Here is a 19324-nt window from a genome sequence, read left to right on the forward strand (position 1 = left end):
AATGGTTGGCCTCGTTGGTTGGTTGGGGTGCACGGTAAGGCCCCATAGCTCGAGGCCTAATTGATTCAAATCACATAATAATATTAATAGTATAATATTGCTTTGGTTTTGTTTAGTAGGAGCTTACAGCCAAAATTACTTCCTCTTCATCTGTTGTGTGCCTCACAGGTCCATAATCATACTTGTAAATATCGTAGATATTTTGTTGACTGTATGTGTTTAGACACACTGGCTCTAGGCCTTGATGTTGTGTCATGCAGGTTATTGATTCTGGCACTTGGCTCATTCGTCTTAGTACCTAATAAATACAATAAGACAAAATAACTACTGTGTAAAGTGACCTTGACATAACAGAGTACAACATGATTGCATAGGAAAATACAGATTCAGGAAGCAACTGTTTTCCAGTCATACTTTTATTGAAAAAAAATGTAAATCACTGATTAGTTCTACATAACAATGATTGTTATACAGTAAATAGATGGCTGGGACAACAGTGAACAGGTGAGATTTCTCGTAACTGGTATTGTTGAAGCAACATCTATTCGAGTAGGATTGTTATTTACAAAAAATGGTATCACTAATGACTTCACATAACAAAAATGTTACAGTTGGCTGGTACTAGAGCAAACAGGTGAGGAGAATGGGGAGATTACTCGTTTTCTATTACAAGTGGACTGGTGTTACTGTTGCTATATGTTAGAGATGATCTAAACATGCAACATAGTTTACTAGAAGTTACTGTGGCATCCCGGCCCCCACCGGGAGGGTCCGGGGGCTTGTGGTGGAGGGCGTGTACCACCGCCATCCACCAGCCGGCGGCAGAGAGCAACACACCCCTCACCCCCATCAGCCGGATGAGGGACACCTGGCCGGAGGGAGGACACGTGGGGGCAGACCTCTAAAAAGGGAGCGGCGGACTGACTCGGAAAGAGCAGGGATAAGAATGACACGGAGGCGCCCACGGAGGCCCCAGAGACTACGAGGCTCGCGGAGACCCTAGCTCGCTATTACCGTTCTTGTTTTGTTGAACTGCTTTGAATAAACGCCGACAACGGCTTTCACCCTTGCTTTCCGCACTATTCTTACCGGGCACCTGACACTTGGGGAAACGGGCTGCCACATATGGTGGAGAACGCAGGCACTCTGACGAACCCCTCTACAACCCCCCTCAGCCGACATGCAGAACCCGGAGGAGAGTGCGACGACGTCAGCCCAGCAGTAGCAGCGGGAGACTGCGGAGAGTCTGGCCCTGCTCCGCGAGGCCGTTCTACGGCTCACCCAGCAAACCGCCGCGACCGCCGCCACGACCGCCGCCGCGACCGCCGCTGCGACCGCCGCCCCGACCATCCGGCTCTCCAGGCTGGGTCCCGACGACGACGTGGAGGCATACCTCGAGATGTTCGAGCGGACCACCCAGAGGGAAAGCTGGCCAGCGGAGCAGTGGGCCCATATCTTGGCCCCGTTCCTCACCGGGCCCGCCCAGCAGGCGAGCCAGGACCTACCGGCGGAGGCCGCCCGGCAGTACCCGGCCCTCAAGCAAGCGATCCTGGCCTACTACGGCCACAACCTCGCGGCCCGCGCGCAACGCGTCTCCGACTGGCGGCTCGACGGCCGGGACGCCGTCCGAACGCAGATCGCCCAGCTCACTCGGCCGGTGAAGCGGTGGCTGACGGTGGGGGAAGGGCCCAGCCCCATCGATCGGGTGATCATCGACCACGCGCTCCGTCACGCGCGCCATCACCCCGACACAGTCGACGACCTGGTCCGGCGACTGGAGAACTGGCAGGTGTCCCAACAGAGCGCTCGAACCGGGACCACCCCACGACGCGCCGAGAACCGCCGGGACCCACAAGGACCCGCGGCCGGGGCCACGGGACACCTCCCCGACCCGCCGAGCTGGAGGCAGGAGAGGAGCGAGTGGAGGCGCTGCTACGGGTGCGGCCAACCCGGCCACCTCGCTCGCGACTGCTCGGGGAAACGAGACGTGTCGATGCCGTCGGCCTACGTGGACCCGGGGACGAACCGGCCCTGCATGCTGGCGACCTGCTGGACGCAGGGGACGTCAGGAAGCCCGACCATACCGGCGCGGGTGATGAACCGGGACACGCAGGCCCTCGTGGACACCGGCAGTGTGGTCACTCTCCTCCGCCCCGACTTGGTGGGCGGGAAGGAAAGGGGTTCCCATAGAGGTGGCCTGCGTGCACGGGGACACCCGGACGTACGAGACCTGCCACGTTGTCATCCGGACCCCGCACGGGGTGTTCACGACGCGGGCAGGGATCGTACCCCACCTCCCGGTACCGCTGCTGATCGGGAGGGACTGCCCGATTTTCCACCGGCTATGGGACCCAGCGCGCGAACGCCGGAGCCGGAGAGAACCACCCCGCAGAGGGCTGAGGGGAGCGCGACAGGCCTACGGGGCTACCAGGCTTCCGTCCTCCCCCGGAGGGCGAACGGAGGAAGACCAGGACTCGGCGGGGAACGGGCCCTCTCCACCGGGGTCCCCGATCCGAGCGGCGGGAGGACCCACCGGCGCCGGGCCGCCGGACCCCGCCGACACCCCGGAAACCCTCCCGGCCCCCTCCCGAACGGACCCCCCGGAGGCGCCGGAGAGTTCCCCCCTCACCGAGTTCTCGGACTTCCTACCGGAAAGGGGGGAAGGCTCGACCCGACCCGGCCAATTCGCCACTGCCCAGGTCCGAGACGAGGCGCTAAAGCACGCATGGAGCCACGTCTTGGCCCACGACGGACAGGCACAGGACTCGGTGAGTCACCCACCGCACCCACACTTCAGCACCAGGGGGGGGCTGCTATACAGAGTAGTGGCAGGAGAGGGGGGGGTGAGGGAACAATTAGTGGTCCCGCGACTGTACGTCAGCAAGGTGCTCTTTATGGCCCACACACACCTCCTGGGGGCCCATTTGGGCATGGACAAAACCAGGGACCGGGTTTTAGCGAGGTTCTACTGGCCAGGGGTAAAAAGGGACGTAGAACGGCACTGCCAGGCGTGTCCCGAGTGTCAGCGGGCAGCCCCTCGAGCCACGGCCAGAAACCCCCTTATTCCCATGCCCATCATAGAGACCCTGTTCGACCGGATAGCCCTCGACATCGTGGGGCCCCTCCCCAAAACCAGCCAGGGACACCGGTACATCCTGGTGCTGGTGGACTACGCCACCAGGTACCCCGAAGCCCTACCCCTACGCGCGGCCACAGCCAAGGCGGTAGCCAAGGAGCTCATACTTCTGTTTAGCCGGGTGGGGATAGCCAGGGAGGTCCTGACAGACCAGGGCTCGTGTTTTATGTCCCGCGTGATGAAGGAACTGCTTAGCCTCCTCCAGGTCAAGCAACTCCGGACGTCAGTGTACCACCCCCAGACGGACGGCCTCGTGGAGCGATTCAATAAGACGCTGAAACAGATGCTGAGGAAGGCCATGGATGCTGATGGGAAGAACTGGGACCAGCTGCTGCCCCATGTCCTGTTCGCCGTGCGGGAGGTGCCCCAGACCTCCACCAGCTTCTCCCCGTTCGAGCTGCTGTACGGGAGGAGACCCCGGTGAATCTTGGACCTCGCCAAGGAGGCATGGGACAGCCAGCTGTCCCCCCACCGCACCACGCTGGACCACGTAGAGCAGGTGAGGGACCGCATGGCCAGAGTGTGGCCCATCGTGCGGGACCACCTACGGCGAGCACAGCAGGCCCAGGCGAGGGTCTACAACAGGGGGGCCCAGCTGCGCACTTTCCGCCCAGGAGACCTGGTACTGGTCCTGGTCCCCACGGCGGAATGCAAATTCCTAGCCAAATGGCAGGGGCCATACGAGGTGGTCGAACGAGTGGGGGAGGTGAACTACCGGGTGCGACAGCCCGGGAGACGCAAGCCCACCCAGCTGTACCACATTAATATTCTGAAGCAGTGGAGGGGGGGAGTGGACCCGCCAGACCCGGCACCCCCTGCGCTGGCGGCCCGATGCCAACTCCCGGTGGTCCCGGTAGGGGAGGACCTCAGCTCGGCCCAGAAGCAGGACCTCGATGAGATAGTGTTGCAACACCGGGACGTGTTCTCGGAGATCCCGGGGAGAACAACTGTCGCCCACCACGATATCCGGACGGCGCCAGGGGTAACGGTGAGAGTCCCCCCGTACAGGGTCCCAGAGGTTCGGCGGGAGGCCATCCAGGAGGAGGTGGGACGAATGCTCAAGCTCCGGGTCATCGAGGAATCAAGCAGTGCCTGGTCCAGCCCAGTCGTCCTCGTGCCCAAACCTGACGGGACGGTCAGGTTCTGCAACGACTTCCGGAGGCTGAACGAGGCCTCAGAGTTCGACGCCTATCCCATGCCCAGGGTGGACGAGCTGATCGAACGACTCGGGCCAGCCAGGTACCTCACTACCCTGGACCTAACCAAGGGGTACTGGCAGGTGCCGCTGACCCGGACCGCCCGGGAGAAGACGGCGTTCGCGACCCCGGGGGGCCTATATCAGTACACCGTCCTCCCCTTCGGCGTCCACGGGGCCCCGGCCACGTTCCAGAGGATAATGGACCAGCTCCTACGGCCTCACCGGGCCTACGCCGCCGCCTACATCAATGATATAATCATCCACAGCGACAGCTGGGATGTCCACCTCCGGCAGCTGCGGGCCATGTTGGGGGAGCTACGGAGGGCCGGTCTAACCGCCAACCCGGCCAAGTGCCGCCTCGGGCTGGAGGAGACGGCCTACCTCGGGTACCGGGTAGGGCGGGGAAACGTCCGGCCGCAGGAGAGCAAGGTGGCCGCCATCCGGGACTGGCCCCGCCCGACCTCGAAAAAGCAGGTGAAGTCGTTTTTAGGGCTGGTAGGGTACTACCAGCGGTTCATACCCGGCTTTGCCACGCTGGCCAGCCCCCTCAATGACCTGACCCGGAAGGCCCTGCCCGACCGGGTCAGGTGGTCCAAGGCGGCCGAGAAGGTCTTCGGGACACTCCGGGAAGCCCTATGCTCAGAGCCGGTGCTCATAACCCCTGACTTTGCTCTCCCCCTCATTGTGCACACAGATGCTTCGGAAGTAGGGCTGGGGGGAGTGCTGTCCCAGGTCCGGGCCGGAGAGGAGCACCCAATCACCTATATCAGCCGGGAACTCCTGCCCAATGAGAGGAATTACTCCACGGTAGGGAAAGAGGCCCTGGCCATCAAGTGGACCGTGGGTAAGCTCCGGTACTACCTAGTAGGTCGGGAGTTTACCCTGGTCACCGACCATGCCCCCCTGAAATGGATGGCCAGAGCCAAGGACACCAATGCCCAGGTGACGAGGTGGTTCTTGGCCCTCCAGGACTTCCACTTCAAGGTGGACAACCGACCGGGCAAGGAGCACACCAACGCTGATGCCCTGTCACGCCGGGATGCTTGCCTGGGGTGGGACCCAGCCAACCGGGGGCTTCATCCAGCGGTGAAGGAGTGTGGCATCCCGGCCCCCACCGGGAGGGCCTTGTGGTGGATGGCGTGTACCACCGCCATCCACCAGCCGGCGGCAGAGAGCAACACACCCATCACCCCCATCAGCCGGATGAGGGACACCTGGCCGGAGGGAGGACACGTGGGGGCAGACCTCTAAAAAGGGAGCGGCGGACTGACTCGGAAAGAGCAGGGATAAGAACGACACGGAGGCGCCCACGGAGGCCCCAGAGACTACGAGGCTCGCGGAGACCCTAGCTCGCTATTACCGTTCTTGTTTTGTTGAACTGCTTTGAATAAACGCCGACAACGGCTTTCACCCTTGCTTTCCGCGCTATTCTTACCGGGCACCTGACACTTGGGGAAACGGGCTGCCACATTACTTATAAGGTTTTGTGTTGATAGTGGTAGGCTACTCATCTTCAGATGATGTTGCTATATATATATATATCATACTATCCTCCGAAGATGATAGATATATGACATGAGATCGTTCTCAACAAACGGTGTAGCTTAGCCTAAAGCTCATCAGTTTTACCTTTGGGATTTTTCTACAGCAGACGTTCTCCACCTCGTTGGGCATGGTGGCACAATTCCCACAGGTGCACCTAGGTGGTAGAGACGTTATAAGTTATAACGGTGTATTTGGATGGACAAAAGTAGTAAACAATATGCCATGTCGGGACATAAAAAGCTTGTTACGGACGCTTGAATAGTACAAGTAGTCTACTAGCCGCAAGCTAAGTCAGAAAAGCTGGGCTAAATACATGATAAATCGCGTGTGTATAATAGCATAAACAAAAACTTACCACTGTGAAATGTCCTGGTCCATTCTACGCCTAACATCGCGCTCGTCATTAGCGTCGTCAGCTCTATTATCGCTTTCGGGGTCCAACTCAGGCTCAAATTGGTTAGGTAGCACTGAAGCCATAGTAGACAAAGAGTGCCTGAAGAGACGTCAGCACCCTTTCAGCACCAAGATTCTAAATGCCTCAAAATTCTACGTAACAGGGTGTTTCACATAGGGGTTGTAATACTCCCCCTATGTGAAAAAAAAATAATGTGCTAGACAACCCTTTATTGTTGTAAATCAATTCTATGAGGTCAAACATATTAAATAATAAACAGTAAAAAAGGGCATAATAGGGCCCCTTTAAGTAACGCAACACAAAATACATTGTGTGTGAGTGAGTGAGTGAGTGAGTGAGTGAGTGAGTGAGTGAGAGAGAGAGAGAGAGTTAATGAGAGAGTGAGTGAGTGAATTAGTGAGTGAGTGAGAGAATGAAGGTTTGAGAGAGATATAGAGAGAATGTGTAGTTTAATTTACTGTCAATAAGGCTTGAGAAGGGTAAAAACCATTGGGTTCTATGGCTTAGTCCATTATATCTATATATTATACTATAGTCAATCATATACTAATTTAATGTAAAGGTACATTTTCCATTACAATAAATCCCTTTCAATCTTGAATATTGGGAGTGAGCGCCACAGAGAGATAGACAGAGAGAGAAAAAGAGAGAGCGAGACAGAGAGAGACAGAGAGAGAGAGAGAGAGAGAGAGAGAGAAAGAGAGAGAAACAGAGACAGAGTGAGAGAGAAATAGAGAGAGAGACACAGAGAGAGAGACAAACAGAGAGAGGAAGAGCCCACCTTCCACATAAATCTGGCTGTAGGGGATATTCCACTCCTGTGTGCACTGCAGCAGGTCATAGAGACGGTTCTGGGAGGGAAGCACCGTGATCTGGCTCACCTAGTGGCAGTCAAAGTTAGGAGAGAGAGACGAAAGGACAAAGAGAAAGAGATAGAGAGATAGAGAAGAGAGGGGTTTTCATATTTTTGTAGAACAAGGTACAGCTATCGTTTGAGATAAACGGAGGCACGGTATAAGACACATTTGCCTATAAACAAACAGTTGGGAATGCGTTGGCAAAACAATAGGACCCGATATTAAAAAACAAATACTTGACATGCATGTCTATATACATTATCTACAAAAACAATTATTTTTGTAAACAGAAATAATGCATGGATGTGTAAAACACACATGTCCTCCATGTTATGCTACTCTATAACATGAAAGTGTTAAACTATACATAAATAGTACATGCACGTGAGTAATAAAATAAATAAATAAATAATATAGACAGCAAAACAGCCAATGGTCCGTTTGAACTAACTAGAAGGACCTGTATCTACCCAGCGGTTGACGGCGCTGTACTGGCGGCTGGGGATGAGGTGTTTTATGTTGGTCCTCCAGATGGCAGAGCTAGCGTTAGCGCTGCGGTCGTTGAACACACAGTAAACGGTGACGTTTTGGCCCGGCTTCGCAACCACCTTCTCTGGGATGTAGCTGACCGCTGCAACACAACAACAGCATGACACTTGTTGGTCACTTTTGTCTGAGGCTGATGTCTGAGGCTTCAAAATGATTTTCTTTGATTCAAGCTGCTCCCCCCTTAAGCGGAATTGAGGCGCCGTTCATGAAATACGCGGCCAGTCAACACAAGGTCATTGCATGTATAGTCGTTGCAATGTATAGCATTTGGCAGTAAGGTTGCTGCGGACAAGCAGTTTGCCCTCTCAGCCTAAAGAGCTATTTTCCACGGTAAGCCTGTGGTGACCCACAAGCAAGACTAAGAGACATTCACCAAGGGACTGTACCTTTAAGGGAAAGGGTTATGGCAGGGGTGCCCAACCTTTTTTGACCCAAGATCTACTTTTCAAGTAGCCAACCTCCCGAGATCTACCAGTCTAGTGTCAACATTGTAAACCCACACACATCGTTCCCAGCCTGCAGTAACTAACCTCACAACACTTTTTCTTGTTGTCACACAACCACTAGACATCACATCACAAACCATCCCTCTCTCAAACACACACACAAATTCCTCTCACAGTTGCCAGTTTGGATAGTGTGCTGTAGCTCTCTCTCTCTCTCTCTCTCTCTCGACACACACATGCCAATCTGCATGATAAGCAATAGCCATAACTGACCTTAATATGAACAGTATATGACAAAACAGAAAAATAACCAGATGCAAAACAGGTAGATCTCTTGAGTTAGAAAAAAGGAAATCACTTCCTACCTTAATGGGAGACCTGGCATTGGGAGGAGGAGGCTAACTTCTCGTAGTCAGGAGTGTAGGAGCTGGTTGCAAGGCGTAGGCAGGCTGCAAGATGGTCATCTGTCATTGTTGATCTGTTCTTGGACTTGATGATTTTCATGTGTGAGAAAGCAGACTCGCACAAATAAGTTGATCCAAAAAGAGCTGTCAGGTTCAAGGCACATCTTCTGAGATTGGGATACTTCTCCTCCACCAGTAGTTTCCAGAACACTGCATGCTCTCCTGGTTGAGCGGATGTTGATCTGGCTTTGATCTCAATGTCATTTTGCAATTTCAGAATCTCATCCTCAAGAGCGGAGCTTTCAAAGCCGAAAAGTGATTTGACTTTGGCGGTAATGTCACCAACATCAATACTTGCAGAGAATGGATAACACAAATAGCTGGCTACAGGCTCGATGGATGCAAAGTCAGTAAAACGCCTCTCAAACTCTGATGAGATGCTCTGAACACGCTCCTCATAACGTGCATGGTCAAGCTGTGTCACACCTTTACCCTGACGTTGTAGTTCTGCTTGCATGTGAGGGAAGTTGCGCAGGTTACCACGCTGCAGCCTGCTTGACATCAGCTGTAGCTTGCTTTTAAATGTGTTTACTGAACTCATCATGTTGATTACATCTTTACCCTTACCCTGCAGCTCTAAATTCAATTCATTGAGCTCGCAAGTGAGATCAGTGAGGAAAGATAAATCTAAAAGCCACTGGTGGTCCTCTAGCTTTGTATGGTAATCCACATGTGTTGAAAGCTTCAGGAAGTCCTTGATTTCAGGCAACAGCTCTGTGAATCTGGCCAAAAATGTTCCTCTACTTAACCACCTAACATCCGTGTGGAGCAGCAGGTCTGTGTGCTCAGCACCATTCTCCTCCAAGTGAGCACGGAAAAGCCTTCTCTGCAGACTCCTGGCCCGAACTGAACACACAATTTTCATTGCAATATCCATCACTTCTTTCATTTTTAAAATCTTTCCACACAACGCTTGCTGGTGAATTATACAGTGATGATTCAGGATATCTGGGAAAGATTCACTTTCTTTGCACAGTGCAATGAACCCACTGGTGCGGCCCATCATAGCAGGCGCCACATCAGTTGTGATGGAGATCAGCTTGAACAGCGTCAGTTTTTTCTCGTTAACGAATCCCATGAAAGCATTACAGATATCCTCACCTCTGGTGTGTCCTTTTAATGGCAAAATGGTGAGTAGCTCTTCCTTGGTGCTCATGTCTTCAAAAACCATCCTGATGAAAACACACAATTGTGCCACATCCACCATATCAGTCGACTCGTCAAATTGGAGGGAAAAGCACTCACACGAGTCAATGTCCTTCCTTAGCTGCTCCGCTACATCCACCGCCATTCCCTCACATCGCCTTGTGGTAGTATTGCGGGAGAGTTGCACTTCTTTAATGGCCTTCACGATCTCTGCTTTATTTTTAAAGTCTTCAAAAAGGCTATCCGCTGCTTTGAGAAAGGCTTCCTTCACAATATCGCCGTCTTTGAATGGCTTCTTGAGTTTAGCAAGGACGTGACTGACGCGATAGGAAGCAACAGTTGCGTCCTTATTAGCCTGGGTCTTTGGTTTGGTGAAGATTGACTGCCGTGCTGCAAGCTGTGCTTTCAAATCCCGCACTTTTGTGGCACGTAAAGGCGTTTCTGCAGGGAAATCCCTCTCGGACCTCCCGTGTACTGTTTTAAAATGCCGCTCCAGATTCCCTTTCTTTGCCAACGCCACCGTTGCATTGCAGATCAAACAAACAGGCTTTGAATGAGAATAAACAAAAAAATAATCTTCCTCCCACTCAGGGTGAAAATGGTAGGTTTTAGCTCGTTTCCACTCAGCCATGTCAACGTTTGGGAGTGCGTAACTACTGTTGACAGCTTTCAACTGCTGTTGACAGAGCATGTCATGCGGGAACATAGGACCCTTTTTTTTCTTTTTTTTTAAAGTCCTATGTACCCCGTTTTTCCCAAAAAAGGGTCCTATGTTCCCCTGTATTGATACATACCGGGGAGCATAATACCCTTTTTCTGAAAAAGGGTCCTATGTTCCCCGCAATCTATCAATCTTTAAAAAATATTTAAACTTTGACGCAACATTCGCGTGATGACAGCCAATCAGCGTTCAACAGCATGGCCACTGAGTGACATGTGTAACGTAACAGCCAATCAGCGTTCAACCGGCCAACTCAGTGCAGTGCAGTCCGAGGTGAACTGCAGCATGGAGGAGAAAGTGATTGTTGCCGTTTGCGACTCCCGGAGCTCTATATATAACATAATATAATGTAATTGTATATATAATATCACGGCCGAAAGCTCAGTGCGCCTCCGGATGGCCGTAGCGCGGGGAGCTCTCGAAAAAAAAAAAAATCTTCACCCCTCGCGGTCGACTTGGGATCTGTCTAAAATCTTTCCACACAACGCTTGCTGGTGAATTATACAGTGATGATTCAGGAGGGGTGAAGAAAAAAAAAATTCTTCACCCCTCGCGGTCGACTTGGGATCTGTCGGCGGTCTACTGGTAGACCGCGATCGACTGGTTGGGCACTCCTGGGTTATGGGATAGCAGTTCCGGTTTAACGTGGTGTGTGTCCGTTTGACTTCACTGTCGATTGAGGTGATGTTTTATATTGAAGTGGAGAGCAAAGCTGACTCGATGCATCTCCGTCTCTTGTCTCCTCATTTATTGCACTCCACAATTCGTGACCCCGACGCGAGTTGGATACAGCTGAGTTATGTCACACATCGACGGTGGTGAAAATGCTGCTGCTGTGGCGCCGGCCACTGCTAGCGGCGCGGCTAACATCGGTGCTATCTACGCTGCCACCGTCAAGTTACCAGACTTTTGGCAGGACAACCCATGGCCGTGGTTTCAACACATCAAGGCCCAGTTCCAGCTGAGAGGAATAACACAGGACGTTACAAAGTATTTCCACGTAGTAGCGGCCTTAGATGCCTCAACGACAGCATGGGCTATGTTACGGTTAGAGGCTCCTCCAGCTGACGGCAAGTACGACACACTCAAAACGTTCCTGTTGAACCTCTTTGAACTGTCGGAGCTTGAGAAAGCAGGCTCCCTGCTTTCCCTGAACGGCCTGGGCGTCAGCAAGCCGTCCGAGTTAATGGAGAGGATGCTGGCTGTGCTGGGCTCATCGGATTCCTCATTCCTCTTCGCCCACATTTTCCTGCGGCAGCTTCCAGCACCCGTGCGCACCGCACTGGCCAGCTCCTCCCTTTTTTCTTCCAGAGACTACTGGGCGCTGGCTGTGGAGGCAGACAGGATCCTCGCCAACAGGCAGCAGTTTTTCCATGCGCTGCTGCCCCCCCAGCACACGTCTGCCCCACTTCCACCCCGGGGGACGACCCGGACATTGCAGCTGCTGAGACGGCCTGCCGACAGCGTGCCGACGGGTGGTGTTATTACCATTCCAGGTTTGGGGCCAAGGCCAAGCAGTGTCGCAAGCCTCGCAGTTTTGGGGCCCAGGGAAAAGCCCGGGACAGCGCTCATTAGCAGCTGTGGGCGCTGGCCGTGACTGCAAGCTGTTGTTCGTCACTGCCACCTTGTCCAGCCGGCTGCTGGTCGATTCTGGGGCTCAGCGCAGCATCCTGCCGGCAAAGCCTGTGGACACCATGGCTGGCGGGCGTGGCCCCTCGATGGATGCAGCCAACGGCACAACCAATCGTGTCCTTCATATGCATGCCATGCAGGCTAGAATTGCGAAACATTATTGGATAATTCTTATAATTGACATTTCTCTGGGCAAATCGGAATCTCAGCACTTGCTTCAGAATCTTGAAGCACACAGCGCCAACTGAGCTCGCCTTTGGATGAGACGCCTGGCTACCGCGCGAGTCTGCTGGAAACTCTTAACGTCAATTTGAAGTAGGGGTGTACGGTATAAACGGTATATAAAGTACACCAGTGTGAATTTGCGCTACGGTATGGATTTTGACGTTACCATGAGACAGGTGTGACTGATAGACAGTGTTGTGTGTCACGCGTTACAAAGTAAGTAACGCGTTAATACAGTAACCTAACTACTTTTTTTACTTTTCATGTAAAAAGTAAAGTTACGCGCAACTACTGAAATATGGTAACGAAGCATAGTTCTTTTTTCAATTCGGCGCAACGTTACTTTTCCCAGGGACAGATTTGACAGCGATTGAAGGCAGTATGCTATAGAGTGGCGAAGTCACGCCCCTTCCGGTAGAGCCCATGGGACCTATGAGATCGAAAAACATAAATGGGTTTCAATGGAGAGAAAGTAATTATTTTCTAGTCCCAGTCTTTATATGCCCCCAAACAACACATGTTGTTTGTGGATTTAAATTATAATTTTTCATGTCAAGAGATTGTTTGACCGTTTATTGTTCAGTTAAAGGATGTAGAGAAAACACAATGATGAGAAAGACTACACGTCTCGTATGTGATGTCACGCTCCCTGCGACTGGCGTGGACAAGATCGACAATCTCCCATCGGCATAACTGAAACTCTCAGTCTCTGACTTATAATGGTTTTCCCCTCTTTTGAACTGGAGCAGAGAGATCGCCATTTCTGTATCGGAGATCCAAGTGCGGTGTGGGGACGTATATCATTTGCGTCAAGAGCATCGAAGAGCTGTAGTTCACAAAGTGGCCTCACACAAAACATGATCAAACTTCTTCACGAAATTCTTTAGTTTTCTTTGAGTGAAAGATGATAATTTCAATCCACATCCAACATATGTGTAATCCAGGGCATATAAAGACTGGGACCAGAAAATAATTACTTTCTCTCCATTGAAACCCATTCATATTTTTCGATCTCATAGGTCCCATGGGCTCTACCGGAAGGGGCGTGACTTCGCAACTCTATTGCGCAAGCACGCAGGCGTGCAGCAAGCGCGCCTGCCTGTTTGCACAATAGTCCCTTCAGGAGCTCTCATTCCACACCGTACGAGGCAGACACTGGTAGCGTGAAGCTGTTTCTGCATATCAGACATTGCTTCCACAGGCATTTTCCAAAGCCAGTCCTTACGACAAAATGCCAGTGGTGGAACGAGATAACAAACGTTGTCACAGTACGTTTACATGCACAGCTTAATCCAATTAAGGCCATAGTTCGACTTTGCTCCTCAATCGGACAACTGCAATTGTCGGAGTGTACATGGCGGTGAGAAAATCGATTCATTGGCCAAAGCATTTCTTTCCCCGGTATGATAGGTGGCGCTGTTCCCATTCCAACTAGTGGTAATAGAGCCACCGGTTGACCTCTTTACATCACTAGCAACAACAAACTCAGGCAGCCGCAGCATTCGAGAAAGATGTTTTCAGTAGACAGCTGTCAGTTCACTTCGGGTCCATGTCATTTCTCCGACGCTCCACTGTTCCGACCTCTCGGTCGTATGCGGACTCCTCCGGCGGCGGAGCAGCGGGAGGAGTCCAGCTGGAGGAGTCCGCATACGACCGAGAGGATGGAACAATGGAGCATCAGAGAAATGGACCCGAAGTGAACTGGCAGCTGTCCCATACGGCAACAATCCCTTTCTCCTCTATGTCGCGTTTCAATATGGACTTCAGAGGGTCAAGGCCAAAGTTCCGATGCTCCATTGTTGGTCGTATGCGAACTCCTCCGGCGGCAGTATGGACTTCAGAGAGTCAAAGCCAAAGTTCCTTTTCCCAAATTCCTTCTCCACCATGGCCGAGATAACCCTCACTACGAGTCTTCACTTGTTTCTGAAGTACCGAGAGTCTGAGAACCTGACGCAGTCTTTAAGATTCATAATATCAGAGAGTATTCCTGTCAGTTCGGACGCGGCGCAACGAATGAATAAAGATCGTAAAAAAACATTTATTTTGACAGATGTGCCCGAAGTTACTACTTTACAACCTTGTTGATGACCAATATATATAAAGACATGTACTTTTAATTTAGCCTTGGTCAAAATCGAAGTGTTACACCTTTCCTGCTGTCAGCTCCCAGACCGTAGTCGAGGAGCACAGGAGAGACGTTCCACTCACTCGCTGAAGTCACTCAAACACACGCACTGCCATTCTCGCGCACACACATACGCTACTCTTGTAACAGAAGTGTAGTGTGTACTGAATGCATGTTGGTGATGATACACTTCTTATAGGGGGTAACTACATCAGCATGACACCGGCTTCCTCCATGTTCTTCGCCACCTTTTTAAATAAATTGCCGTCTCTTGCTTTTCGGCGGCGACAACAACATGACTATCATCTCCTTACACTTCCGGATCATGGCCCCCGGGAAAAATCTCGAGCATGCGCAGAAGGCAAAATCCGATTCCATGCGATCCGACCCGATACATGCACGCTTAATTCGACTAACAATCGAATAATCTAGGTGTCTTAATTCGACTATGAGTAACTCAATTCGATTCGATTACAGTGTGACTAAGGTGTATACATGCATCTTAATAATCCAATCATAGTTGGACTAACCCAATAATTCGATTTTCTTGAGTGTCATGTAAACGCACTGTTTAACTGTGTAAGGACATAGTTCCCTTTAAAAATGTCGATAGAAATCACCCGATCCCGCCAAATTGAGATGCCAAAACTATACGGCAAGGTCTGCAAGCAACTTGAGAAACAAATCCATACTATTAAACATTAGTGTTTTTCAGAGAAGGAAGATAACCCCTAACCCTAATATTTAAAAAAAGATTGTGCAGCTTTGCTGCCGTACCACTAATTCACCCCTTCAGAAGCATTTATATCGAAATTAGAAGATAAAATTAACATACCGTGATATAATACCGTTACCGTCTATGCCTCAAATCATACCGTGATATACATGTCAAGCTTTTTGGAGCAAAAACAACAGCTATTTGTTTGCTTGATTCAACTAATGTCAGCTACCGCTTTTTGGATGTGATATAATTTACAATAATATTGTTTTTTAGGACAGAGTCAACGCCGAGTACTGCACGAACGTAGACCTTGCATAAAGTTAGTCAATTCTAACAACATAGGGCTATTTAGATAAATAATCTGGCAAGGGTGTTGTCCTTGGCTAATACACCAACAGTAAATTTATGTATAATAAAGGGCTACATTTTGCATCCAAGTCTGTCATTTGAAATGTTTCCATTGTATTGTGTGCTACAACTTCCGTAATAAATATTCACGCTAAATCCCGCCCAGGGTAGCTCAGGATTTGAGTAGCCATATATCTCGAAACACTGATCAGTCCTTGGACCGACCCCCCCCCCCCCCGTGACACTGTCACCTTTTTCACTCTGAGGAGTTTGCAGGTCTGGTCTATGCCACTCCTGGTGGCAGATTACGGAATGTTGGGAGGGGTGGGGGCGCTTTATCTGTCGAACACGTTTGCCACCAGGGACCTGTATCAACGCCTGCTTGCCGAGTTTCCTGACATCACCACACCCACGTTTTCACCGGCAGTGGCTAAACATGGCGTGGAGCACTACATCACCACGGTTGGCCCCACAGTCTATGCACGAGCCCGGTACCCGGTGCCGCACATACAAGACTTCTCCGCCCACCTGGCCGGCGCCGCCATCTTTCAAAGGTGGACCTGGTGCGCGGTTACAATTAGGTGCCCGTCTACCCGCAGGATGTCCCCAAGACAGCAGTCATCGCACCCTTTGGCCTTTTCGAATTTCTACGGATGCCTTTCGGCCTCAAGGGTGCAGCGCAGACGTTTCAGTGCCTCATGGACTCTGTGCTGTGGGACATGCTGTTCCTGTTTGGTTACTTGGACGACATTCTTGCGGCCAGTGTGTCCGCAGACGACAACCTGAGGCATCTACGGCAGCTGTTCGGTCAGCTCAGTGAGCATGGTCTCATCATCAACCCGGCCAAGTGCGAGTTTGGCCGGTCGTCCATCACTTTCCTCGGCCACCACGTCACCCCGCAGGGCGCCGTTCCCCTCCCTGCCGAGGTGGACGCCTTCGCCAGTTTCCCACACCAGTGCACTGTGAAGTCCCTGCAGGAGTTCCTGGGCATGGTGAACTTCTACAACCATTTCCTCCCCCATGCGGCCCAACTCATGTGACCCTTTTACGACGCCTTGCGGGGCAGGGGGCCGGCGGACGTGTTGGATTAGTCTCCAGAGACGACTGATGCCTTCGTTGCTGCCAAAACCGCGCTTACCAACGCTGCTCTGCTGGCGCACCGGTCTCCGACCGCCCCTTTTGCTCTTACTACGGACGCCTCTGATTGCGCAGTGGGGGCTGTATGTGAGCAGTGGGCGGGCGGAGCCTGCCAGCCGCTGGCCTTTTTCAACAGGAAGCTCCGTGACAACAAGAGGAAATACAGCGCCTTTGACAGGGTGCTCCTGGGTCTTTTCCTCACCACCCGTCATCTCCGTTTCCTGTTGGAGGGCCGTCAGTTCACGGCTTTCGTTGACCACAAGCCGCTGACGTTCGCCATGGCGAAGTCTTCGGAGCCATGGTCTGGTCGACAGCAGCGTCAGCTCTCTGCCATCTCCGAGTACACCACTGACATTCAGCACGTGGCCGGCAAAGACAATTTTGTAGCCGACTGCCTCTCCCGGGTGGTTACTGGGTCCGTCCACTTTGGCCTTGACTACACAGCCATGGCTGAGGATCAGGCTGCAGACTCTGAGGTGCAAGCCTACATGATGGCCCCCACGGCGCTGCTCATGGAAGATGTGGTGTTTGGCATGGCCAACGCTGCACTCCTCTGCGACGTCTCCACTGGCCAACCGCGCCCCATGGTGCCTGCTGGCTGGAGGCGTATGGTGTTTGACACTATCCCCAGCCTTTCCCGCCAGGGGGTGAAGGCCTCTACCAAGCTGGTGGGGGCCAAGTTTGTCAGGGCCTGGGCTGCTGTCTGTGTGGCGTGCCAGCGATCAAAGGTGACTCGTCATACCAAGGCCCCCTTGGCAACCTTCAAAGAGAGCCGTTTTGATCATGTGAATGTGGACCTGGTGGGCCCACTTCCCCCCTCCTGTGGTTACACCTACCTCCTCACCATGGTGGACAGGACCACCAGGTGGCCTGAAGTGGTTCTCGTGTCCTCCACTATATCCGCTGAAGTGGCCCGGGCGTTCATTATGGCTTGGGTGGCCCGTTTCGGCACACCGTCTGACCTCTCCTCAGACCGGGGTCCGCAATTCACATCAGAGCTTTGGACTGCGGTCGCCGGGGTTCTAGGGGTGAAGGTTCACTGTACCACAGCCTATAACCCACAGAGCAACGGACCTTGCGAGCGGTTTCATCGTGACATGAATGCCGTGCTCAGGGCCAGCCTTACGGGCAGCGACTGGGCTGACCGCCTCCCATGGGTTATGCTGGCTCCGCCCCCAGCCTCATCGGCCGAGCTGGTATACGGCCAGCCCCTGCGCATCCCGGGGGGGTTTCTTCCAGATGCCACGGCCCCGTGGTTGGTTGCCTCCCATCGTGCTGTGTCCCGGGACATTGCCGACGCTTTTGTTCCCATTCCGACGATGGGCCCTTCCGCGTACTGGTGGGAGGGTCTAAGAACTTCGTTGTGGATATGGGGGTCAGGCCTGAGCGGGTGGCTATTGACCGTCTCAAGCCTGCTCATGTTGATATTGGCGAACCGCTCCAGCTGGCCCAGCCCCAACGGCGAGTGCGCCCCCCTGTGGCAGCCTCGACACCTGTCCCTGCCCTTTGCCCTTCTCCTGTTAAGTGCAGCCATTCTGGCCGCCTGGTCTGCGACCCTACACGTTGACTTTTCTAGGGACTGTTATGAGCTGGTCTGTTCTGTTTTGCACTAGTGTGTGTCCTATGTTCTCTTTGGGGTACCTGTTCGATCTGGCCCTGTTATTTTGGGTGAATTCTGTGGTAACCCACAAGTAAGACTAAGAGACAATCACCAAGGGACTGTACCTTTAAGGGAAAGGGTTATGGGATAGCAGTTCCGGTTTAACGTGGTGTGTGTCCGTTTGACCTCACTCTCAGTTGAGGCGATGTTTTATACTGAAGTGGAGAGTAAAGCTGACTCAACGCATCTCTGTCTCTTGTCCCCTCATTGATTACACTCCACAAGCCAAACGTTACAAATCACACTTTAAATCATGAGTTCCCTTTTTACACTGTAAGCCACTTTCGATGAAAGCTTCTGCTAAATTACTAATGGTAAATAACAACAATGGTGCAAACTAATCAGCTCAAATAACAAAACAGGGAATATTTCTTTTTTTGATATACTGCTTGTGGCGTTGTTCAAATCTCAATTTAGATTAAGAAGGTTTATTATCAAAAACACACTTATTGACAATTTCTCATACACCAAATTTGGTGCGCATTTTGTTAATCTCCTTTGAACTACTATATTTCAGGGGTTATTTTGGAGCTCTTAAGGGAACAACCTGTATTCCGCAAATTGGTTTCCATAGAAACATCTTGCTCTTATGTCTGATTTGGGAAAAAAACATGACATGCTTGGATAGTCGTGGCAGTGGCTCTTTGAAAAATGAAAAACTCCACATGAATCATCTATTCATTGCAGACAATCAACAAATATATGGGAAGTAAACAAGACACAATTTACCCTGAGAAACAAAGGTAGCACTGCCAAAAGTACATAATAATTGTTGGGGCTCAAAGGCATGCTAGAATCTGACCTTCTCGTTGTGAAAGTCTTGGTGAATTGGAGTATGAACATTGATTATTTATTTAGATGATGTTTGTTTTAATGTGTGTTCATTGAGTCTGAGCAAATTTGGGAGAAATAACAAAAAACAAACATACAACAGTCATTAACCATTATCTCAAACACATCTGTCACAGTACCACAAGGCTATCTTGCATGGCATCGTTA

The 19324-nt window shown here is 51.7% G+C and overlaps 1 protein-coding gene across 5 annotated transcripts in view; it reads right to left on the minus strand.

Annotated features, from left to right (window-relative positions):
• lepr (leptin receptor) overlaps positions 1 to 19324 on the minus strand; it is a 100328-nt gene that overhangs the window by 14253 nt on the left and 66751 nt on the right. For all 5 annotated transcript variants that reach the window (XM_079740319.1, XM_079740321.1, XM_079740318.1 and 2 more), the window contains 2 exons: positions 7622 to 7782; positions 7076 to 7175 (listed from right to left, as the gene is read on the minus strand). In XM_079740319.1, coding sequence (XP_079596445.1) covers positions 7076 to 7175; positions 7622 to 7782 — 261 coding nt within the window. The remainder of the gene's footprint in view (positions 1 to 7075; positions 7176 to 7621; positions 7783 to 19324) is intronic.

Source organism: Pollachius pollachius (genome assembly GCF_949987615.1).
Source record: "Pollachius pollachius genome assembly, chromosome: 7".
Classification (NCBI taxonomy): Eukaryota; Metazoa; Chordata; class Actinopteri; order Gadiformes; family Gadidae; genus Pollachius; species Pollachius pollachius.